At 38.9% G+C, this 25628-nt stretch overlaps 1 protein-coding gene across 2 annotated transcripts; it reads right to left on the bottom strand.

The window, feature by feature from the left end:
• Window positions 1-157: 157 nt before the first annotated feature.
• snx13 (sorting nexin 13) lies at window positions 158-24956 on the bottom strand. 2 transcript variants are annotated; one of them, XM_023345007.1, is made up of 25 exons: window positions 24847-24956; window positions 12852-12964; window positions 12643-12745; window positions 12400-12489; window positions 10798-10919; window positions 10597-10715; window positions 10130-10234; window positions 9915-10003; window positions 9641-9724; window positions 9410-9548; window positions 9204-9292; window positions 7514-7613; window positions 6961-7154; window positions 6718-6822; window positions 6463-6633; window positions 5518-5587; window positions 4834-4976; window positions 4631-4738; window positions 4059-4169; window positions 3775-3936; window positions 3245-3316; window positions 3002-3147; window positions 2841-2909; window positions 2650-2762; window positions 158-2480 (listed from the first exon to the last, which is right to left on the bottom strand). In XM_023345007.1, the coding sequence occupies exons 4-25, from the start codon at window positions 12475-12477 to the stop codon at window positions 2245-2247; spliced, it is 2625 nt and encodes an 874-aa protein (XP_023200775.1). In that variant the 5' UTR covers window positions 12478-12489; window positions 12643-12745; window positions 12852-12964; window positions 24847-24956; the 3' UTR covers window positions 158-2244. The 2 variants fall into 2 exon arrangements, with proteins under 2 accessions (XP_023200775.1, XP_023200776.1); XM_023345008.1 differs by lacking the exon at window positions 24847-24956 and adding an exon at window positions 23135-23299.
• Between the last annotated feature and the right edge of the window lie 672 nt (window positions 24957-25628).

Consider the following 25628-nt stretch of genomic DNA (forward strand, 5'->3'; position numbering starts at 1 on the left):
CAGATGATCTGTTAATTAAATGTTCAGATACCCCATAAAGCACTACTTTTAATTCAAGGGATTTCTTATGTTTCATAAAGAACTAAGCGACACACCCGATGCACAGCGTCTGCAGCATTTTACAAATGAAAGTAAACACACTGAAGACAAAAGGAAATATGGCTCCTTTAGTCTGAGTTACCTTTTATTAGTGTTATACTGATCTGAGCACAAGCGCTCACCAGGAGAAGTTTTTGAGTACGATGCCAAAACACTCCCTAAAATCCCAAAGCGCTTTTGAGTCACGTAAAATGATCATGACGTTCCGATGGATTTTTTCTTTTCTTCTTGGATAAAGAAAAATATGAAAATAGAGTTGACAGTACATTTAGGCACACTATTAACACATAATGTACACAGATATGCACTCATTTTCTGTATCATAGATTCATATATGCTGTGGGTTAAAAAAAAAAAAACAACAAAAAAAACCACTTCCTGCATGGAGAGTTGAGCAGAAAGCTAAAGGTGACATCCCCCTCCCTTGAAGAGACGCCTCACATCCTTCTTGCTCCAGCCAATCAGAGTCCACCGGGGCTTGCCCGGTCTTCCACAGTTGCTACAGTGAGTGCTAATTAGCAATGATTCTATTGGCCACAGTCTCTTATGTGATTTTGCTGGACCTGATTTTAGCGGGTTGGCGGGAGGGGCTTCACACAAAACAGGCAGTGGAGGCAGTCGGGTCAGAAGATCTCTGCGCTCAGCATGACAGTCTTGTACGCATGAAACACCATTTAGGAGGTTAAAAAGAAGCAGTTCGAGACCACCTCTGAACTAGCTGTAGTGCAGGAGCTGATCGATCACCGATTACTAACTTTATCGACACCCACGGCAGATACTCTGTGATAGCGAGCATGGGATATGTGGACATATTCTGCACACTTAAAAAACAAAACAAAAACCTCAGACTTATAAAACAAGTCTGTAAAATAAACATTTTACAACAACGGAATGTTAAGTTGTCGGGGTTAAGACGACGTCTTGATGATTTCTCCTAATAAAAAGATTACGAATGACCATTTTCAGTACACCGTGAATCAAAATGCACATGCATTACACAAAAATATATTGCACCAAATCAAAAGATTTTTTTTTTTTTCTCTCAGAATAAAAGTGATAATATCTCCGTCTCTCCTTTTGATTTTCTCATAAAGTCCGATCACGTGATGGAGAGCTCCCTCTGCCGTGCATCTCTTGGTCAGTATACACTGTGTGTGTATATATATATATATTTATGGATTTAAGGCTGGTTCACTCGCTCACACTGGCACAGTTTCTGACTGAAGACGGGTGCGTCTCTCAGCTCAACACACACACACTTACGCAGAAACCTACGCCGACCGGAACATACATTTCCCTCACCTTTTAGCTTGTTAAAGGTTTCTTTCTTTGCATGATCAGCAGTAAGAAGCGAGCACACACACGCAAACAAACAGCATGAGCTTTGGTTGTCACAGGCTATGACAGTTGCATTAAAGGGGATGTGGCCCATCCGTGGAGAGAAGGAAAACTAATGGCAGGGAAAAAAAAAAAGCGAGCAAAACGTTCCGACTCTTTCTTGTTCGCTCACATTTGCAGGACTGTGCCCGTTTAACCCAGTGCTTCTGACATTTGCTTGGTTGGAGTGAAAACAAGAATATGTGCTTCTGCAGCTCATGTGTCGACTGCGTGGTGGTATGCATGATTACAGCTCTGTGGCTCCACAACATAAGAGGACTGAAGCGGGAAAGTAAGGCAAGGTGTGGGTCTGCACTATTAAGTCCTGTAGTCTAAAAACATCGCAGTATTTTATAATCTGCTCGTCTAAACCACAAGAAAGCAGCATTGGCTGGCTAACGTAAAGCTTAACAAAAGTAAAAAGTCCAAAAAAAAACAACAAAAACCCAAAAACCAAGAAAAAGATATAGAAACTAAAAGAGAAGACTGTCATGTTCAGCCTCTTGGTGCAAATGATATAATTTGTGTTAGAACGTGTCTTTCAGAGCTGCTCATTCATCGGTTTCCGTGTCAGCGGAAACGATCAGGAGTGTTTTCCCCCCACGATAGGAGTGTGTGAGGGCAGGTGAAGGGTAGCGATCACACGCGTAACACCTCCCTTCCTCACCACACACTCACTCACTCATGCACACACACCCCCACTTCCGGCTCTGGAGTCTCTGCGCGTCTGTCGCCGGCCCGTGTCCCGACGCCGCCCGTGCTTTCCTGTCACCTCTTCAGCGAGGAGCACTGGAGTTTCTGGCTGTATCTTTGAATGCGCGGCGAACGGGAGTGCAGCTTGACGAACAGCTCGGGGAATTTGTACTGGGGGAACATGGTCTCCAGGAAGCCCTCCAGGAACACGTAGACTAGGCGCCGGTTCATGGGCTGGTACTGAAACATGTCGAAGACGCGGAGGATGCCCTTCCTGGTGGTGTCCGCTCCGATGATGTGCTTCAGCTCGTCTGAGGGCAAAAAGAGAGATACGCTGTGGTCGTCAGCGGTGGGCTGAGACCCAAAGGTAGACGGTAGAGGCTTGACACTAGGGTGTTAATATATATATATATTTTTTTACAAGGTACTATATATGAAGAGGAAATCAGAAGAGTGTGAAAATTGATTTGTAGTGTTCACCTGGCATGATGCCAAGCAGGCTGGTCTTGGCAGCGACTCGCGTCCTCATGCGGATGCACTTGTCCCGGCGCGGTGGGGTCTCGGCTAGAATCCCATTAGGCCAGTAGGAATCCCTGAGCAGGAAGGGAAACACTCAGTTACCCAAAATTCCTCTTAAAGAAAATCGGACAAATCAGGAATAAAATGGCTACCTGAACTTTTTCACATATTCCGCCACCTGTTCTGGAGAGGTCATATAGTCGACATGATCCACAATTTTCCTTCACAAACAAAAGAAAAGGTGTTACAACTGGACTCTTTAGGGAGTTGATTATGTCTTATCATTTCTTTGAAGGTTGGGCGAATCTCTGACCTGTTGATCGTGTCGCCGTAAGTGGCTCTGATGAGCTGCTGCAGCAGGTTCTTAATGTTCCTGCGCAGCCACTGGTTTTTCTCTTTGAGATCAAACACCTCGTCCATTAGGAGCAGCATGACTCGCAGAGGGATGTTATCGTCCACCTGGACAGGCGGGGGAAAGCTCTTACTGTTTTAACTGAAATCTTTAAAAAAAAAAAAACCCCAGGGTCAAATAGAAACGGAGCAGCTGTAGACTCACATTGTCGTCCAGCTGAGCAGAGACTCGACAGTGTTCTGGGTCGATGTCGGATTTTGGAAGAAGTGGAGGCACCTTTAAAAAGAAAAAAAGGCTAAGGTTAGAAAACTAAGTGACATTGTGAGAAAACCAACAGTGGACGGAATTACAGAGTTTCAGTGGTGTTGTCCTCAAAATAATGTTTTTTACAGCTAGATTACAGATAAGGCAGTTAGGTACGAGTAACATGGAGTCATTCTAGCAATAGACTTTTGGAGAGAAAATAAGCACACTTCACAGTAACAATACTGGTCAGAACAGGAGCAGGAGTCAAAACATACCCAAAAGTTGCCAGTTTTGAAGGATAGTTTTTGTCACTAGTGGTAAAATACAGGCAAACTAGGCTCACCACAGGTCTGTTAACTACTGTCTTAGAAAACAAATCACTCCCTTTTGCTTATATTCCTTCCTTTTTTTAAAACAAATTTAACACCTTTGGAAACTTAAAAAATAAGAACAGATGATATATTTTACTTAATAAGCATCTTACTGACCTTAAATATGTTCTGTTTGATGTCCTGACCAAGTCTTTCTGACATGCGGCCCATGTTGTCAGAGACTTTATTCATTCCCTCAGCCAGGCTGTCTGGCAGGGATTTCACTGCATTGGACATGTTCCTCATGGAGCTCCGCAAAGGATTCACAAATGTGTCTATCTGAAGACGAATCACCAAAAACACAACCCTTACATTTAGTGTTAGAGAGCCAGACAATGCACAATGTTTTTGAGATTAAATAACACAGAAGAAATCATTTTCATGTGAAAAATTCTAGAGACCTTTCGTGCAAACTCTCCTTTGCCCTTGCTGTAGGCCTTGTTTTCTAGGAAGTCATAGACGTAGGGAATCAAAGTTGGACAGGCCTTCACAATCTCTGCGTTTAGCAGCAACTGAAACACACACACAGAAACACCCCTTTACACACAACAATATAAATAGAAACTAAAGAGTACTGACATAGTCCGCAATTCAGAGTTCCTATATATTTTTAAAATAAAAGTGTCAAATTTTTCTAAATTTGGTTGGATGAGTAGGAAGTAGATATGGAAGGAAGGGAGGTCACAAGAAGAAAAAAATGGAGGGAAGAACATGAGGAACAAATTGACGTATGAGAGAAATAGGATACAAGGAGGGAAGGATAGAGGGAAGGAAAGGACAGGTGTAGAACAGAAGAAAGATACTGAGGCATTGAACAAAAAAGGAAAGGAAATACTATGGACAAAAAATTAAAATTAGGAATAAGAAACACTTTTTCATTCTCTTATTTTCTTTTTCATACTTAGACACATCTGGAAAATACTATCCTCTATTTCCAGACTTTTCCAAACAGCACAGGACCCCTAATAATTACCTGAAGGTAAGCATTGAGGTCTTTTTTTCTCTTCTCCAAGAAGTCTCTGTCCATATTGTTGAAGGTTTTCTTTCCTGGAAGCTTGAGGATCGACGTCAGGTTCTCAAACTAAAACACCATTCACCACATTTGTGTAAAGAAAAAAAAAAGTTTAAAGGTTGCAGTTGAACATTTGAAACACTGCAGCGATCCATTTTAATCACCTGCTCTGTTATTCTCATATGGAAGTCATGGAAGTCTGAGTAGCGGCGGTATGTCTTCCAGGAGTCCTCGCTGCCGTCTGGGTTGCGTCTTATCACGGTGATGGCGTAAAGTGCGTAGGTCTTACCATGATCGTTGCAAACCCCTGCGGCACCCCAGAAGCCAGGAAGAAAAGAATCAGCTACTCCGTCCGGGAAAACATCCCAAATAAGAGGAGTTGGAAGATGAAGGCAGGGTTGATGAAAGGAAGAGAAAGTAGTGGGCAAAAAAAAGGTGTAAAAAGTGGGAGAGGAAAGCAGGCGAAAGAAAGAAGAGAAAAATGTGTGGAGAAAAAGTAATGGAGAGAGAAGGAAGGAAAAAGGGGAAGAACAAAAAAAAAACCATTGAAGGTAATGGAATGAGAGAAATAAAGAATACTGGCACAGCATAAAGTGAGATAAACATGGAGAAGAACAGAACTTGGAGGTGAAATGTTTAGAGAAAATGCAGGGAGAAGCTAGAAGGAGCTTAGAGGATTCAACTGGACAGTCACACATCATTCTGCATGAAAGATAAGATGCATCTGAAAACATCCACACGCAAGTTTTATTCCTCAATCGTCGAAAATGCATATTTCCAAAACTGCTACAAAGTAACATCAACTCCAAGAACAACAAAGCTGCATTATGAGAAGTTAGCGGACATACCCGTGTCAGATATGAAGGCATGTAGCTGCAGGAATTCATCATGGCAGGAGTTGCTGAGGTCATCCAGTGACTGAAATTATACACATGGCATTATAAACTACCAGAGCAACAAACCAACAAAAACAAAACTCCATGTTCATCTCTATCAACTACAGCAATAAAATAGAGCACATCTATTGAGTGATTCTTAAATAAATTAAACATCTGGATTTGGTTGTCACTCTTTTTAATGGGCGATGATGCATACAATAGAGTTTCCTGCAAGTTTCATCAACTCAAATTTAAGACTTCCAACGACCATTATGAATTAAATTTAAAGCCTAAATCAAAAATGTGCTAGTTGCACTTACCCAGGATAGATGCAAAAAAGCTGGCTAGCTACCAAGAGTATGTTAGCATTGAGTTACTTCAACTGTCTAGAGTCTCAGACAAAAACGCAATGAAGATATCGGAGTGTGACTCAAACTTTAGCCTAACAGAAAAGTGCCGCAAAACATATTACATAGAATATGAGATTAAATACTCCTGTCAAGACAAAATTTAAGACCTGTGATTAACATATTAAAGGCCAAATTGCATTAAGTTAATTGAAGACATTTTAATCCCTTAATTTTAGATACATAAATTTAAGACTAAATGTGGACAACCTGTACAATAAAAGTGTGATTTCCCTTCTCAGCTGTCAGATCAGTTCACTTTGTTTGTCACAGGATCTTCCATTGAAAAGGATATTGATATTTATGTTTTGATAATAATTACAGCCTTATTGATGTATCTCGATTATGAATGCATAACTGAAAAATCACATGGGTAAAACAAAAGCACAGAGTCAAATATTTTTCCTTAATTTTTTTCCTTTTTGGACTATCTAATTCAAAATTTATTTAACCTCTAACATTACCAATTAAAATGAAACCCAAACAGAAGGGGAATCATGCTACTTACCAGGTTTAGGCTTCCTGTAGGCGAGCCGTTGAAGGACTCTCCATCACCATCATCAGATCCTCTGTAACTTGGCTCTTTCAGCATGTCCAGCTCTGCCAGCATGCGGACGTACAGGGGACTCTGCTTGAAGGACGGGTAGAAGCGCTCATCACGTAGCATCAATTCATAGACCTGTGGCGTGGTCGACAAAATGTTAGCAGGTGGAAGACGGTTGTAAAAGCCAGCCTGTGGAAATAAGATGCAACACTTCAGTACTTTTCTCTGAACTTCATCAAATATTTCAGGCGTGGGGTCTTCTTTCTGCAGCTTCTCTCCCAGATTTGTTACCAACTCCTTGTCCACCTGTACCCTGGGAGACGCCTGTTGGAGCAGATTATGTTTTATTAAAATCAGAACAATGAGTTCAAAATGTGTTCCTCTTTCTATTTTTTTAGATGAAGCCAATAGAAAATGCTTGACGTGGCGAAAACATGCATGAAATATGCATGTACTTCCTACCTTGTCAGAAAGGTACTGCTCATAGACCCCCAGTGCAGCCGCCTTCAGCAGGCCCTTGGTGGCCCCCGGCTGCTTCTTGCCATCTTTCTGCCAGCTCTGCATCACCTCCAGCTGCTGCTGAGCCGTCACCCTGTATCCCTCCACAGTGAGCCAAAAGAACAGCTCCGCCTGAGCCCCCGCTGCCTGCATGAAGTCTGCGTGAAAGGACGGGTATAGCTTTGTCTGAATGGCGCGGTTCTGCGATTGATCTTCAATTACAATAGTGCCTGAACATGAGTACCACAGCAACACATTTAAGCTGCCGTGTTTTGGTCTGTGGCTCTGCTCCAAACGAGATCTAATGAGACTTGGCTCGACTCCCTGCACACATGGACATGTGATCGTAATCTGATCTGTAAGCGGTGTAAGCTCTTAACGTCTGTGGTGAGGTCAGGAGGGAGCAGGCTGGACTTACGACATTAAAAACTGGGATAAATCAAGGATTATAAGGATGATTATCAGAAGTGTTCTGGATTAACCACAGTGAACATTAGCGACCGAGTGATGCAGTTACCCATGAAGAACTGCAGCGCTATGTTGTGGACGAGGATGTGATCCAGTGGGATAACGCACAGCTTGCCAAAACTGGCTGCCAGCTTCAAGGCATCGACCTCCTACATGAGAGAGAGACAGGATGAGCAAAACTGATGACGCACACTACAGTACATAGAGACCAAAATACAACAGCAAAACGTTACTTCATACTCTTAAGTTATTCACATTGTCACATTACAACCACAAACCTTAATGAATTTTAACTGAAACTTAATTTGATAGACACAAAGTAGTGTGTTACTATGAAGTAGAATAAAAATGCTTCTTTTTCAGCAGATTGACTTGTATTTAGCTGAAGAAAAACATCACTATACCATGAACCTGCCTCCCCATGTTTCACTCTGGGTATAGTATGTGTTCAGGTTAGGGCTGGGCGACTTGGACTTAAAGTTTTATCACAATATTTTTGTTGTTATTGTGATAACGATAAAGGTGACAATAAGAACTATTTCTGTTGTGTAGCCTCGCAAACATAAATACCGTATTTTCCGGACTATAGAGAGCACCTCACTATAAGCTGCACCCACAAAGTTTTTTTTTTAAAAACTGGAAAAGTACATATATAAACTGCACCGGGCTATAAACTGCTGATATCTCCGCCACTCTCAGTTTTCCACAGAGGGCTGGGTCCTTAATAAATCTGCTATTAAGGACGGCGTTAATTCGGCCTCTCCAACGCCGAACCATGGATTCGTTCGTGCCGAGCTTACGTGCAGCGGCTATCGATCTGTACTACCAGATCGATAGCCTTCAACTTAAAAGCTGCATCATATGAACTTCTTCCTGTTGTTTCCATGATGAGGGGGTATGAGTTTGAAAACATTTCTCCGTCGTGCCTGCTGCTAGCATGCGCTTGTTCTAAATGAAAACTAGCGCTTTCTTTTGTGATTCCTAATTTTGACTTAAACAATTCACTTCCTGCTAAGTTAAAGAAAATCCACAGAAATCCACAGAAAAGCTGCACCGGACCACAAGCCGCATGGTTCAAAGTGTGGGAAAAAAGTAGCGGTTTATATTCCGAAAAATACGGTACTACTCTTGAAAAACATTCCCATTTGTAATATCCTCATTGAGACACCAGTCAAATGAATAAGTGTGACTTGCACCACTAACCTGCACACATTAGCTGCATATACTCATATTACGAAATGTATTTATATTTATTGATGTTTTCATTGAACACACAGTGGAGAAAATGGTAAAACTGACAACTCCGAAAATACAAACATTACTTGGAATTTATGGTGACAACCATAAATAAAAATTCTTTTCATGACAAGAAATTTATCACGATAAATGGTAAACAATACAATAAATTCCCGTCCCTAACTTTAGGATGAAGTGTAGTGGTAGTTTTGAGTAAAAAGTTCAACTTTGGTCTACTTTGATTGAAGCAGCTTCTACTACAGGTTTGCTGTGTTCCAGGCAAAGCTTGTGGCAAGCTGCAAATTCTGACATCTTCTGACTTCTATCACAGCCAGATTTGTTGAAAGCATGACTAATGGATGTTAATTTTTCTCCCACTTCAGAATTACATACTTTCCACTGATGTTTGCAGTTGTAATGTGAAAATATGCACAAATATTTAAGGGGTGTGAACATTTTTGCAAAGTACTGGATGTAGATGAATCTGTGGTGCAGTCTCCCACCTTTCCGGACTGTAGTCTCTGGATCCTGGTCTCACACACCTTCTTCACAAACAGAAGACTGTTAATCTGGTTTTTGATCACATTGATGTCTAAAGAGGAAGAAACAGAAGAACCAAGCAACCGATGTAACTTAGCCAACATTATTTTTATTCATTTGTTCGTTTAATTGGTGTGACGAGTTAATCAGGAGTCTCTTGAGAACCCACCATCTCCAGCTGTGTCCAGTGAGCGGAGATACAGCAGCTCCTCCAGCACCTTGTCTTTAACAGCTTCCAGCTCGGCCGGCTTGTCTGTCAACTTCAAGATGTTCATGAAGGCTTCATAGTTGCAGCTTGAGTCCCGAATCTAGAAGCAGAAATGTTACATCAAGGGATTTATTCCGATTGAAGCACTAAATTAAACTGGTTTTCAGATTGTGTCTTGGTTTGTGTGCTCACCATCCAGATGACAAACTGGTTAATATAGTCCGGGTCACTCAGTTGATTGATCAGAGGAAGCAGCACTCCGTATGCTAGCACCTCCTAAATAAGAGAGGATTTTCTTGAATAATCAGGAAATTACACTACAAAAATGCCACCGCACAGACATTGTAGAATCACACCTTATTCAGCATGACCAGCACAAGTTGCTGATTCGATCTGTGACTACAATTTTGCCTTTCTTCTCTTCAATTTGCATTTAAGACTAGATAACATCCACGTGTAAACTCACCCTCAGGAAGTATCTCATGCTTTTGTTGTGGAAATCTCCAGGAGGTAGTAACAAATACAGAAGCAACTCACACAAGTCTCGAAGAAAACCTGAAAACGTACACACACACACACACACACACACACAAAATGTTAAATAAAGCCATTAAACCCTGAAATTTATTCATAATCAGTGACAAAACTCCTTCAGAGAGAGTTTGGCTTAAGTTCGCTTACCTTCTTCATCGCGGTGGGATGTGCAAACTACGTCTCTACAAATTTTTCTTTCCATCTCCACTTCAGCCTCAAAAAATGAGTCAACCAGCTCATCCGTTATGTCTCCTGTGAAGAGGTTCCTCTTATTACTAACCACTAAATTCGCCTCTTGGATTCTTCTTATATTAACAGTGCCTTGCATATGTATTGCATTGGTGCATTAGAATGATCTAGTCAAAGTCCATAACAAAATCAAATCGAGAATCTGTAGCTTCACTTAAAAACTGACGATCACTTGCATCAAATAGAAGAAACACTTTTCAGATTTGTATTTATTGAGAAATAAAAGCCCATTTTCTTTCTACTTCCCAATTATGTATAAAGTTTTGAAAAAGGGAAAGGTTAAAAGGGTGTGAATACATTTGGCAGGCCACTGTAGACACAGTAAATGAGTAAAACAGGAAGTCGGTATGATCGTGTGTCCGTACTCTGCTTGTCCTCTCTGTCGGCGAGGCGATCCTGGGCTTTTCTAAAGACACGTAAATGGGTGGCGAAGTCGTCCACCAGGCGGGTGGTGAAGTAAGGCTGCCAGTCCACCTCTTTGGACCTTCAGATACAAAACACACAGGTATGTTAAATACCATTTTTAAATACAGCCTTAAGAAAGACAGCAAACGTGCGCCATATACCGCGTGGAGAACTGGATGAGGGCATTCTGTAGAGTTTGTCTGATCTCCAGCAAAAAGGACTCGTCTTCACTCAGAGTGTAATACCAGTACTGGATATAGTCTCTCAGCGCAAACTGGATCACCTACAAAACAAACAAAAAATAAATAAAAAATGGAGGATTCAAGAGGTGCACACAGATACCAATACCATTCATTTATATACTAATTCTGTTTATGCTATCTTTAGAAGACTCTTACATAAACTAAAAAGGTATTAAGCAGATTGACTAGACAACTTGGTAATTATGGCCAACTTAACAACTCTTTGAAGCACAGAGAGGGCAGGATTTCTCACAGAAAGTGCGCTTTATAAAAAAAAAGTGACACAAAATAGATAACTGCATTTACATGCATGCAGTTGGCTGCATTTAACTCAAGGTTCACATGCAGCTGAAATTGCCAGGCATGCATTCCCAGGGGCGAGGAGGAGGAGGGCCCAGCGATACATTGATAGTCCAGTCATTGTCATCTGACCATCACTAACTGCTGTGTCTGCACTTGTCAGAGACAGACTGAGGACAACATGCTGTAATTTTGTTTCCAAAATCCAAGTATTACAACCACACGACAGTATACAAAAACGAAAAGAAGTGAGAAAATGACCAAAAAGAAACTGCTTAGTTCAGTTTTCCCATCTGCACTGCTATATTTACAAAGGTAATCACCAGCAGACTGAAAATGCGTCAGCAGTGCAACAGTCACTACTTTTTGCTGGAGGCACATGTTACTAATTGCTTTCGTGAAACAAAACTGAATGCTCCACTTCCCCTTTTCATCATGTTTTAATAGGATCAGCTCTTTTCCTAATATACTGAATAAGATGCTAACAATGATTAAAAAAAAAAGCAAGAACATCCTGAGTTAAATCCCAACTTTGGATCTTTCTGCAAAGTTTGCATATTCATGTAAACCTTTTTGTCCCCAAAATCAAATGAATGCTCATCTAATGTAAGCTATCTCGTCAGGCTGCAGCTGCATCACTATGAGTTATGAATTCAACTACTTTAGTTTGTTGTTCTTATCATTAGTTTTACACATATACTTTAATTAGACTTCGTCTGGTAAAGTGTAAGAGATTGTTATGTCACAAATAAGAAGCAGTGTGATTTCATCCTGAAATCCTCTTATGCGTGTTTGAGACTCTTATTTTGAAGTTAGATAGGCAACATTTCCTGCTTAGGTAATTCAAACAAACTGCTCACTTTGCTCATCAAGACGAGACAATGGTTGACCAAGTGTTGACCTCAGGGCTTCAGAATACTAGCTTAAATATTACTGAAAGACAAATAACAATACGTAACAATTGTTTGATGGCCACGCCCCTTCTCCCAAGGCCTTTAAACAAGTTCAGATTTGATTTAAACAACGGGTGTGAAAGCTTTCCCCAACAACGCCCTGTGGCGTTTATCATCCGTCCGTATGACTCCTCAGTCTATTGTCGCTCTCACAGTTACGGGTTTCATTACCGTTATCGCGAAAAAGTATAAAGAGGAAACAAAACAAACACAGGTGCCAAATTAACAGGATGTGGTGCTGGAATTACAAAGAAAGAATACAACACACCTGTTGTAGTGGCTCATCAATGAAACTGGATCCAGTCAGTCTCCTGTCAATCTTTATTGGCCTTACCTCCAGTTTCATGTCATCCAGTGTCTGAAAGAGTCAGCAAGCCAAAACGAGAGAGGTGAGAGGAAGTAAGTGGCCAGCCTGCCTTATCAGCAAAACAATTTGATTAATGAGTGATTGATGTGTTTGTTCAGGAGAGGTTAAAATATGAATGCGGGTGTGTTTATGGTATGTTCTTACCTTGGGTATACCAATTTGTGTGGGTGGCAAATAAGAGTGTTCGCATTTTTCCAGGTGTTTCTCTGAGTTTATCTTTCCATAAAGCAAAGTGACTGCAAAGCCACTGAAAAACAGAAATCAACAGAGGCAAGAAAAACAAAAACAAAGAAAAACATGTTAGGGAGACTTTCTGCCAAGTTTAAAAGCAGAATTCAGGTCACGTAACTCACCCTCCAATGAAGCAAAAGATATAGAAGGCCAGGTAGAATATGGCAAAAGGTCCAAAGGTTACAAAGAACAGCACAACTCCAAGACCCCCCCATCCCCAGACGGACAGACTGGCCTAGAAGACAGAAAGGAACAAAAAATATTAATACGTTCCACTTGCTTGTGCTTAAATAGGCAAGAAACCAAATCAGGCTGTTTCCAATCACATTCTGGAGACCCCTGTTTAATCCAGTCTTCACAGCTTCATATAAAAGAGTGAACATTCAAACCAATCATGACTCGCTGAAGGAATTGACTGACACCAAACATTGTTTTGAAGTATTGTGCTTATAGAGGAAGAGTTTTGAAGTTATATCTTTAACAATCACATGACCCAACATAATTGCTTAAGTTGTTTTTTCTGTGGAAGGAAAATGTGACTTTTACTCAATTTCCTTCAATAACTGATGACTCATTCATGCATACTTTCTTAGGCATAGCATTTGTTTCACACAAATGCTATGTAATATTTAGAATTGATTTGCACCTTTTCTAATTTAGCGGAAAATCTCAAAACATGTGATGTCAAGATATTTCAATCTATCTCCTGGATGATATGATTGCTGACCTTGTTCTGTTTATTAAAACGAGACGGTTTTCGAGCAGACAAGTCCTCTCTTGTTTGATTGGGATCAAAGTGAGCTGCAGACACTTTCTGAATACTTCAACAAATATTTAAACTTATCAAGAAAAAGGTGATAAAAAGTTTATATTTCTATTTACTGTGTATGAGAATTTGTATTGTTTGTACTGTTAGGGAGCAGCAGACAAAAAAACAAAACAACAACAACAACAACATGTGATTAGGTGTGTGACTTCCAATGGTTTTCCTGTTATTGTCATTCCAGGAAACAAAGTTCTGGTTTTTAACCAATATCTTTTCCACTTGCTCAAGGATATCACTCCTTGGGATTGTTGGAGTACCTAGCACATGAAACAAAACTTTGACACCAGTAAACATAGCTGCTTTTTTTTTTTTTAAGTTAACCTTGGGAGACACGTGATCACAGGATATTGTTATATATCCTTTATCCTGTGACCTAAAGGACAGACACTTGCTTGGACTGGCGTTGACTCGCCGGAAAGTAAAATACCTGCAAAATTTTAACCTGCAAAGACTTTCTCTCTCTGTCTGAGTGTGAAGCCACACAGAGTCACTGCCCGACATGACGATCAGTGGCGATGATCTTAACCTGACCTACATTTTCTAGATAAGAAGCTAGGCTGATGGACCCTACAGGAGTACACGCAGCTTCCTCAGGCCACTGACCCCATTGTTCTGGAAGTCAGCTATGGCTCGTCGAATGACACACATAATATAAGCTGCCAACTGTGTCACATTTAGAACCACGGGCCAGATAAATTGCTGCTATGCACTATGGCTGAAAATATCTCCGTCCTGAAGGAATACTACCTTCTTTAGAAACAGGGTGATCTGGATTGGAATGTATTTACTAGGCATATAATAAATTTCACAACATAAATTAACAGAAGAGAGTGCTGCTGGATGTCAAGATATTTGTTTTTTTTTATTAGAGGTTTTGTTGGCTAAGGTGGCCTTTATTTGAAAGTAGTTTGACAGGAAACAGGAAAATCAGAGAGGGGGAAGACATCAGTAAATGTTGCCAGGCCCGGAATCAAACCTGTCACTGCCACGAGGACTAAGGACTCAATACGTGGATCGTGCTTTGCCCCAGCACCATCACAGCACCCAAGTCAAGATATTTGTCAAGATGTCAAGATATTTTACTGGAAATTCAACAATTCTGGACATATATTTTGTTTTGTTTTGTACAAAAAGACTGGAATAAAAATGAGATGAGTCAAAACTTTGTGTTTAAACTCGTTAAGACTACTGGCTGCATCACAAGTCATAAAGTCACAGAGAACAAAGCTGGGAAGAGAAATAAGACTGACCAAAGACATTACAATTATGTCTCAAGTAACGCAATGCAATGCTATTTGAAGCATTTATAACTTGCAACAAACTTTGATCATCTTAAACAGAGCGCAGGGTCCTGAAATGAAGACATGAGCAAGCTACCCCACATTGTTAGCCACACTGTTGGCGCCATTTAGAAAAAAACCAAATGAACTTGTAAGATGAACCTCAATGGAAAGGGAAAACTACAAGAATAAAATAAAAATATCTCTCTCTTGTCCAAGCAGCACATCCACAATAATACTTCCCTTCTGGGAGTGGTCAAGGAGGTTAAGCAAGCCTGAAATCCACATTTCAGCTGGATGCCAAGTCCCTTTATAAAACAAAAGGCCTTTCAGACATGAGATATGTAGCATTAAGGGCTCCAGTAGTCTATGAAACCAAAAGCAACCATTGACTCAGACTTCACTTTTACATAATTGTTCTTTATGGATCCATTGGTCAAAGTGATTGAATAGGCAATAGCCATAAAATTAGAGTCAAATATGTCTATGTGTGCAATTTATTTGGGCAAAAAAGTCACATCTCTACATTCAAAGGCCTCATCTAAATACTATGAACCTCTTTTCAATATCTTGCGTTATTTTGTAGCAAAGAAAAATATTTTGATGCTAGCTAGAATATTAGTTTAAGAACAAGTGAACAAACATTTGAGAAGGACACGGAAATAGATAAACAAGTGCTTATGATCACCAACAGGGGTAGAGGCAAAGTGGGAAAAAAACCCAGCTGTAAACACTTCCACCCAAAGGGCTTTCTGCCATAAAGCTTTAAGAGGAGAAGCACAGCATTGATTTTCTCCAAGTCAGACCGGGAGCCACTGAGAGAAATCTATTACTGCCGTATGAACACATGAGGAGGTGCAGCAGTACACGTATGGGCCACAACAAAGAGAAGGTGGAGAGGACTGAGCAGCGTACAATGGTATGTTGTAACAGAGTATTATGTGAGATGAACGTTTAGTAGATTTTTAGCAGCACTTTCTGTACTGATCTATATTTTCAAAGTTCAGTATCTTAATCTGACATTTTTTTTAAACCGACACATAAGCCAACAGGAAGTGGTACTAAAAGCAAGCTCTTCAACTCTGTCCTTTATCACTACAAATCTAACAGGAATCCACTGAGAATGATTATTGTTCAACGTCATTTATTATAATTAGACTAAATGAAACGGTTGTGAACAAAATGTCTGGATAACAGCCAGGGCAGTTAACAGCTCAGCGATACGCCACTGTTTGTTCCTGTGTCAACTACATTCTGTGCTTGTTTCTACATAATGTTTATACTACAGATAACAGGACCGATTGTTTTAACCTTCAAGTATTAGAATGTTTGAGCAAAAACCGGAATTGATGCAGGAAGCAGAAAGATGCTGCTTTGTCATCAGATGTGACAGATGCTGACTAGTTCGTATATTCACACGACTTTATAATGTTCCAACAACCATCAGCAGCCCAACATTTTGGCATATTTTCAACAAACTTGACAAGAATGAACACAGACTGACACAATTTTTGGGGATGCTGATAAAGAAAACAATCCACAACCAATCCATATATCACACTGATATGACAAGGTAGGTTTTGTCCTCCAACAATGTCAATGAGCACCTACAAAAAGGAAATACTGCAGTTGTAATATAGGTCATCTTGGAGGGAGGTCAGTGTGGCACTCTTCTCTTATTTAAATACATGATCATATGGATTTTTCTGAACAGCCAATCAGAAGCCAAATTCAAAGAGTCTGCTTCAAATAATACAGAAAAATGTTATTCAAAAAAGTAAAGCACAATTATCTGCTGTTCCTTTTCCTAAAAAGACCTTTAAATCAACTGTTGGCCACATTAACCTGAAACAGCAAAGCTGACGACTGATTCTTTGCAGATAGAACCACAGCGTTGTGGGAAGCTAACAAAACCTTAATAATAAGGTTTTCAGAGCACGAGGAAGCCAGCTAGCGCTAGCAAATTATCGGTGAACAACATTCCAAAGAAATGCTTAGACCAAATATGGTGATGTTTGCCAGATTTTTGGGGGGTTTCTCCAACAAAGTAGCATCTGTTTTCCTCCTTCTGTATATGGATGTGAGCATTGTTTTACAAAAATAATAACAGAATGTGTGAAATCAAAGCAGATTCGTGTGTTGTAATGGCCCAGTCAAATTCCCGACATAACTGATACAATTTCTGTGGCACAGCTTGATAATTGATAATTACAAATGCTCTCCATCATATCTGACTGTGCTTGAATTATTTAGAAAAAATAAAGAAGAGGCATAAATGTACAAAAGTGATAGAGACAACCCCCAAAATACTTTCTGTTAAAATTGCAACTAAAGGTGCTATTTAAAATGATTGACTTGACACTGAGTACATGTTGGCCATGTTTTCCTCTGCACTTTTTTTTAAAATTATAAAATCAAATAGAAATCAGCTCCGTGGCTTTGATCAACACTGAAACGTCAGAAGTGTTGAGAGACGAGACTGAGCGAGGAGGCTGGACTCTGACGGCAGAGACGGTAGCTGACACTCCTGAGTCATTAAAGCTTACACAAGGTTTTAAACATGAAGCACCTGTTCCGGAGATTAACACCCAGGGCCCATCAGGACACACACACACACACACAAAACACAACATCAGGCCAAATCCTAACGCAACCCATGTTTAAAAACACACACACACAAAAGCGACAGAATATTTCATTGGAGATATGCAGTAGATATGCAGTATGAACAAAGTTTCTCATAATAACTGCAAAAAATTCTCATTATATCATTAAATCAAAATTACATTAACTTATATAATAATGTCATGAATATTGTCATTTTCTATAACTACAAATTTAAAAGAATAAAGCAAAACAGCCATTTGCAAATGAATACCATGTGGTAATTTAACAATTTAAATTAACTAATTATTGGAATTCCAATGCTCTAATTACTATCTCAGGACTACTTTGTAATTCATGCGGTGTAAATTCAAACCCATCCATTTATATTTGTACATAAATAGATACACGTAAAAGACTGTCTATTTTATGGCGGATTTCTATTTATGCGACTCGTGTGAGTCTACAAATAGCTGTAACTCTGACCAGTGACTGGGTTAAAGGTTGTCTTAGGTCACCAAACTCTGCCTGTGGAAAAGCTTCAGGTAGTGCTCAAGAGGAAGAAGTGTGACAGGGTGACTGTCACACTTATGTTGGTGTGACCCAAAAACAACCCTCACAACACTTCATAGTCTCAAAAGAAAAAAAAAATCACCAATGATGGTGCATTTCTTAAAGAAAACAAGACAGTTTTACGATCCTGCTGACACGAAAACTGAAAATTGTTTTACAAATATTCTGATAACTTTTTAAATGTTTAACTCTTTTTGAAAATGTTCCATTTAGCTGTAAATGTCTTGTCAATCTGCAACGTAAAAAACTTAGTTGAACATGAACAGTAGATGATTTCCTCATATTGCAAAGGAACAACACATTTATGACTAAACTGTGGGGCTGTAATACTTTTACTTGCAACAGCTTTGATAAAATCTAACTGAATTCTTCAGCTTTAAAAGTCTTTTTTTCTGTACAGGCCAGCTAATAATCTCCAGCAGGGTATTTCATCATCTGAAAGTGACCAGAAAAAAAAACAAAAAACAGTATAGCATCAGGCAAAATATATGAAACTCTAGACATGCTTAACATTGTTCTTTAACAGCTCATTATATAATACACTGGAAAAATGTGACGTATTTTTAAAATAAAATAAAGGAAAAAGTATAGAACTAATAAATGAATGACATAATATCAGTACTCGTTTTCTCTTAAAGATGTTTTTTAACAATACCTTGAATTTTCCAAACATTTAACAATAATCTTTGTCAGTCAGGTTCCAATTCTCCCATGTAGCTGTTGACATATCTGCTACGCAACACAGAATATTGCCATAGACTAGTAGTGTCTATTCAATTTCCACCACAAATCTTTAAACAGGTCGATGTCCAGACTGTTTACTGGTCTTGTCATTTAGGTGAAGCATCTTTTCTGTAGAACAAACTCTAATCTTTGGCAAAATCGATTTGACCCCTGAAAATGTACTTATTTTTTTATAATTACATACTATTCTTTTAAAATTATTTCAACACTCACGCAAATGCAACTGATGCAACGACTGCTATTACTGGAGAAGAAACACCCATCTCCATCAGTGTGTTTGGAAATGTTTCCTTTAACCAGTTTTTTTACGTGCATTATTCATCCTGCGCCAAAAAAAGTCCCTAACTCATCTCATCTCCTCGCCAAAAGTAGATCTGTGATTCATCACTGAATGTCACTTTCATCTCCCACAGAATTGCTTCTCTTCAGGCAACTGGTGCCAGGTTTTTATCCTCAAAGGTATTTTTATGGTTTCCATTTGAATATGATGATATGGTCCAATTGTATTTGAATTATATGAACTGAATTTCGATATGGATTCTACCTAACTGGATGTGAATAGAGCAATGTTTTTAATAACCAGTTTGACATTGCATCCCATGATGCTCCAATCAGAGCTTCATAAAATGGGCATCAATGGCCAAGTATGGGTCTCCATTCAAGCCTTACATCACTGAAGTGTAGGATTCAGTGGTGGAAAGCATGTTGCCAGTGCACTAGTGAGGTGGAGTTGTCTGCACTGGGGTAATTAAGCATGTCTGGTAATCAATTGGATGAGTCGAGATTTGGCACTTAACTGACTATTATGTCATGAACAAAGTTTGATGCAGAGAGGATTATGGTGTAGGTCGGTTTTTAAGGAGTTGGACTCACCCTACTAGGTGCAGAAAAAGGAATTCAATATGTCACCATAGCAAAACATTCAGGGCAACTTAATGCTTCTAACTTTGCACAAAGTCCTGACCTCAACCCAATACAACACCTTTGCGATAAGTCAAAGCAGAGACTGAAGGAGCTAGTGTTTCATGTCCAACATTCGTGTCTTAAATCACAAACAGGTTTCTAGAATAATCACCACACTCCTAAAAGCAGTAGAAGACTTTCAAGAACAGTTGAAGTTGTAATCAGCTTTAAGAAGCTATAACAGAGGTAGACCTACGGATAAACTTCAGCACTCAATTGCAGACAATGTTCTCACACACTCGAACAGAAGGTGCATCAAAAGATGTATCTTCAGATCCTCAAATGTTTCACAACTAAGTCGCTGAATAAGAATAGAAATGACAGAACCTCAGGAAAAGCAGGACTCAGACTGGCTTTACTCCAAAAATGTATCCAGGTAGACAGATGTGTGCGACTTTGAAAGTGAAATGATTGAATACAGTCCAAGAATGTGACATGCTAACAACTAGTACAACAAATAGATATTCCTATCCAGCTCTAACTTAAAATTAAAAAGCATGGGTTCTTTTGAAGGTAAAAAAAAATAACAATTCGCATTAGCCATTGAAACATATCACTGAACTTGGTTTTAAAAACTAAATGAGCAACCTGCAAGGATGGCCATAAAAGAATTCAAACATTTATCTGGTTGACAATCAGTAGCAGGAGGCAGCTGAAAGAAAATGTACTAAATAAATAAAAACACATAAACTAGTTGGAGCAGGTTCTTGTTCTGCAGCTCAATAAATCAATGTAATGAACAACATCAGTTACAGACCGACAACTGTCTGGACCAAAAGAAAGCCCACGGCACAGCTTTCTGCATGAGGGAAGAGATTCTAAAGACAAGAATGATAGATATACCGGTTACGCACTTCTGTAAGGGAATAATATGTTAGGCCAAGGTATAGTGTAAATAAAGAAATATAGAGAAGATGGTGTTATTTATGTTTTTTTATTATTATTATGTGCCTCAGCAGGCAGTTTGGGGTCTTTAAGAGACCACAGAGGAGAGACAAACTCATAAAGCTCACAGCATCATTAAACTCTTCAAACACAACACTGTAGCACCAACACACGTCTTAGATAAATTATGTGACCCCATTGTTTGCCGCGGGGCCTCAAAATGAGAACTTTCAGACCATCAGTACACTAATGCAAAAGATTTTGTTAGGATTTTTGATAAAGTTTCACAACGCTTTAAATGTTATAAGTTATGTGGTTTTAGTGGTTTAGGTGGAAGCTGTCAATGAGTCAGCTGTGACAGCTTATTAAGGTCTACATCAAAGCTTTAGTGTCAGTCTAAGCTACACATTTTCAGTTAAGCTTTTATTTCAGCGATAAAAACTGGTAGATTCCCCATACTTAATCCACAATCTTTTCTTAACTTGAGCTGAAAAACATCAACAATTACAAATTAATTGTATATACCTCATAAAAGTGGCCTGTACACTTTTATGAGTGTGTATGTACATTAAATTATTTAATGTATATTAAATAAGAGAAATGCACATTTTCTTTCCTTATATAGAAAGAAAGTTTTTTTTAAACCAGTACTTGTAAATGCATTACAGACAGAAAGCGAGATATTTTCTGAACTATATTTCATGTCCATTTTGTTCTATCTGGTCCCCGTGATGTTTTTCAAAAATCGATGGCAGTCTCCACAGCAAGAACATTTATTTGCAAATTATTACAAAAAGTAGTGGTTGTTAATTCTACATTTTTGCTTTGTTCAAATAAATGTTACAAATAATTTTATTATAACTGCAATAATGAATTAGTTACAGCAGCTGTTGGGAAATTATAGCTTTTATGTGTTAGATAAAAATAATTGCATAATGACACAAATTGTAAGCACTTATCTGACTTGTCCTTGCCAAGTGACAAGTTTTATTTTGGCATATGGTAAGAGGCATTAAGGTTTTAAAAGTTAATGTCTCAAAATTGTAAAAAGTTTCCATCATCTTGCTGCTGTAGTTTAAAGTCTATCTAATGACAGGCCACATAAAGTAAATGTAGAGCAAAGAGCTATTTCTCTACCACTTGTTGCTGCCGGTCAGCTGGCTGAAAGAAGCCTACTGTTTTTTCACTGACATATAAGAGAGACAATTTGGATTATCTGAAACAGATTTTCAGTTGCAAAAAATTTCTGGATGGACGGGAAACCAAAACGCATATTACTGACATTAAACTTACTATGTCTTATTGTGCTTTTAAAAAGTTTATTTGGCAAGCTACAACAAACAAGAAAAAAAAGCAACTAAAAAAATTTGATTATGTTACACATTTTAATCTAAATGTCTGAATATTTACTTGTTACGCTTATACCGTGAAAATCTCACCCTTGCCTAAACACATCACCCACATTTAGCTTCTGCATGGCACAGCCACTCTTGTGAATACATAAAAACAGGTCTGATCAGGCCTTTTCCTCCTTGGAAGTGTCCAGCTTGTCTAGCAGGCTACCCAACCTTAAATTAGGAGAAAAGCAGGCCTGCCATTTGAAAAGTAGGCCTGATGTGACAGCAAACTGGCCTCAATGTCGAGCAAGCTTTTGATTAAGACGGCTTAATGAGGTTTAGCCAGCTGTAAAAAGCCACTGACAAAACTATGTCTGCAACATCTAAGCCTTGGAGATAAAAGTTTAACACCTAACTTATTCATACAGATACAGAAAGGACTGAATTGGTTTGAATATCTGCACATGCCATAACCTGAGTGTTGTTTTTCCTGGTATCTCCCTGATAAAGAACGTGTGCGGATCATGTGAGAATTGCAGCAAAACACATGTAATTACACGTCAGGCAGAAAATCTCGACACTTACTGAACAACAACTCACTCAAGTCACTTGAAACATTTCAAGACATTCTCTGTTTTAGGCCATTTGTTTTTGACTAATAAATACATTTTAATGGATTCCAATGATGCAAGCATCCCCCCCCCCCCCCCCCCCCAAGATAAACGAACAACAATAATTTCCCGACTACATATGTATTATAGTTTGTTCAGCAACAAACTGACTTTCTTATCAGCTTCCCAAGAACTGCAACACTGCTAACGCCTAGCTCACCTGTGTCAGCTGTAGAAACGTAGAAATTTGCTGAAGAAGGACCTTAAACATAATCTAAACGCATATTACCGACAATGCCTGTGTCCATCTAATTCCAGCGCAGTTTTGACAGGACGGAAATCTTAAGCCTTTTGTATTATCGCAGTGTTATTTGTGTAATCCGTGGTTGACAACCACTTATAGCTGACAGCCTCTCTGGAAGCCCAGCGTGCCGTCCTCTCTATGTCTGTCCGGGCTCTGTGTTTACCTGCGGGGGGACTGACGCCGAGGCGCTAGCCGCTCCGAGCTAACCAGCCATATACACCGCTTAAAAACAAACTACCGTAACGACACACGCCCTAGTTTCACCGGCGCCAGCTTACCTCTGCAAACATGTTCTTAAAAAAAGCTGTGCGCGTCGTGGCTCCGGCTAACCCCACCACATCGTATTAGCCGGCGTTGAGGTTATTTTTCGCAGCTAGAAAGCGGTCGTTACTCCAAACCTCTGTACTCTCTTCGGAGCGTCGCCATGTTGGCAAGGTTTACGTCTTTGGAGCGTCGTCTCAGGACGTCGCTGCGCCATTGGCTAGAAGACGATGACGCAGAAAGCATCGCTAATCATGACTGACCTAAATAGAAAACAACACTACTTATGAAGTTAGACTTGATAACAGAAATACATTGTTTCATTGTAGGAATAATTCAAATCTATATACTGTTTGGCAAGTTCTGTACGCATAGAGTCAAACAATAACTGAAACAATCTAAGGGATTTGTACTAAGATTTGCACTCGGCCCTCTGACTCATACGCAGATATCTTTTTATGGCTTATATATTTGCTTACATGCACCTACTTTGTGTAGGAATTTGTTTTGCTCTAATTTTAGTGCATCATAATTTGTTTATGTATACAATGTTCATATAACAAGAAGAAAACATTATTGCAATAGTGTATGTTGAAGTAATTTCACCATCTAGTAATTCTCAAACTGGTATATTTTTTATTAAAAGATGAACAAAGTAAATACCTATTGTTACTGCCCCCATTTTACAATGAAATGTAAATATAATATAAATGTTGTCTTGTATCACTTCAAAAATGCACCTTTTAAAATAAACAACTTTTGACCCAGACTTAGGTGTAAAAAGTTATTGTCATAAGTGTTTTTATGTTGGTTTTTTTGTTTGGTTGTGTCTTTTTTCTTAAAATACATAGAGAAGGGCTCGTTAATCCAATGAGGCCAACTTCCCAAAGTATGATTTTCTCATTACTCATAAACTATAATTTATGCATTCTGAAAAAAATATTGTTTTGTGTTTGTTTAAAAATTATTATGGTGGAACTTTAGGTTAATTGATAATAAATACTATAAACCAGACGGCTTTCAGAGCTGGCAATGGTCTTACAAACTGAGCAGAATTTGGTTTTGGACTCACTGGAACTTTAGCCAATTGCAGTTTTTAATGTTTTGGTTTTTTTTCCCCAAAGTAGCCACACAAAAAACACCCCAGGTTATTACTTATTTACATAGATACATTTCTAAAACAGGAAAGCCACTATTAAGACCTATTTTTATAGATTTGTATTTTTGCACCAAAAAATCCATCAGATTATGGACTAGCTCTAGAAATAAAACAACAAAGACAAGATCTGCAGATCCCACCTAAAATCAAACATAGCATCAAACATCATATGTCAGCACGGTGATATAGAAGTGAGGTTCTGGATTTGTTTTTCAGCCACTTTACCTAAGTATTTTAGATTCAACTAAACCCTGAAAACAAAACTAATTTTTCTCCTTATGTACAATTTAGCAAAACTGACAGAAAACTTTAGATCTCCTATATTTCTTCTGACAGAACAAACTAAAACTTTCCAGTTGGATTATTTGGTTCACCAGGGAATGCAACACAAACCTGATCTTAATACATAATCTATTGACCTGGAGGGCCTTCTTGAAGCTGAGCTACACTTTAAACTGCCTCTCATACAAGAATGAACAGAAACTTGACATAAAGAGGTGAAGAAAAGGACCTTTGAAAAATATTGATAGCTGCAACAGAGATAAATAATGTTGTTTTTGGCATTTGTACCTGTTTTATAGCTGACAGAGTCTGAGCCAAGCCACACTGCAGCAACAGAAGAAATATAAGCCCTCTGCCTCCTGCATGGACAATAGAGCGCAGTGCACACAAAAAGCTGTCCATTCGTTTAATGTCCAGATTCACACAAATGAAAGAGTCGCTCATCTCTCATATTTCTTGGATCTTGCATTACTTCACTTTATCCTAACAGAATCAAACTCTCATTCACATAAGACACACAACCAAGATATAAAGAGTAGACTTTACTCCCACGTTTTATGATTTATGAGGGGAAAGGCATGTGATGAGCTGGTTGTGGCTTTTGTTTCTGTAAATCTAGATCAAGTATTTGGACTTTTCAGAATGCTGGAACAAAGAAAAGAAAAGAAACTCTCTGATTAATCTGTCTGAGAGCTTATAGATGCATTATGTCAGACTTGCTTTTGAAACAGCATCAATAAAAACGAAAAGAAAAATACATCAGCTCAATATTTAACACTCCTAAACATTTTCAAAAGTTTTCAATAATTAGTTTTTGTGGCAGTTCTGAAAACAAGTCCTAGTGAAACCCATCCCTCCAAAGGTGCAGTGCTGTATTTTAACCACTCGGGGACAGTGTCCACAAACAGCACATAGTCGGCACATATTTCAATGCAGCAACAGTCTTTTTTTTAACAGCAACAGTATTTTCCTAAACTCCAACCACAAAACTCAACGTAATAAAGCAAACTGTATTTTAAAAAAGTGATTTGTTTTATTAAAAATGTAAGTTTAGACTTTGAACTACTTGC

The sequence above is a fragment of the Xiphophorus maculatus genome, chromosome 13 (genome assembly GCF_002775205.1).
Source record: "Xiphophorus maculatus strain JP 163 A chromosome 13, X_maculatus-5.0-male, whole genome shotgun sequence".
NCBI classification, from domain to species: Eukaryota; Metazoa; Chordata; class Actinopteri; order Cyprinodontiformes; family Poeciliidae; genus Xiphophorus; species Xiphophorus maculatus.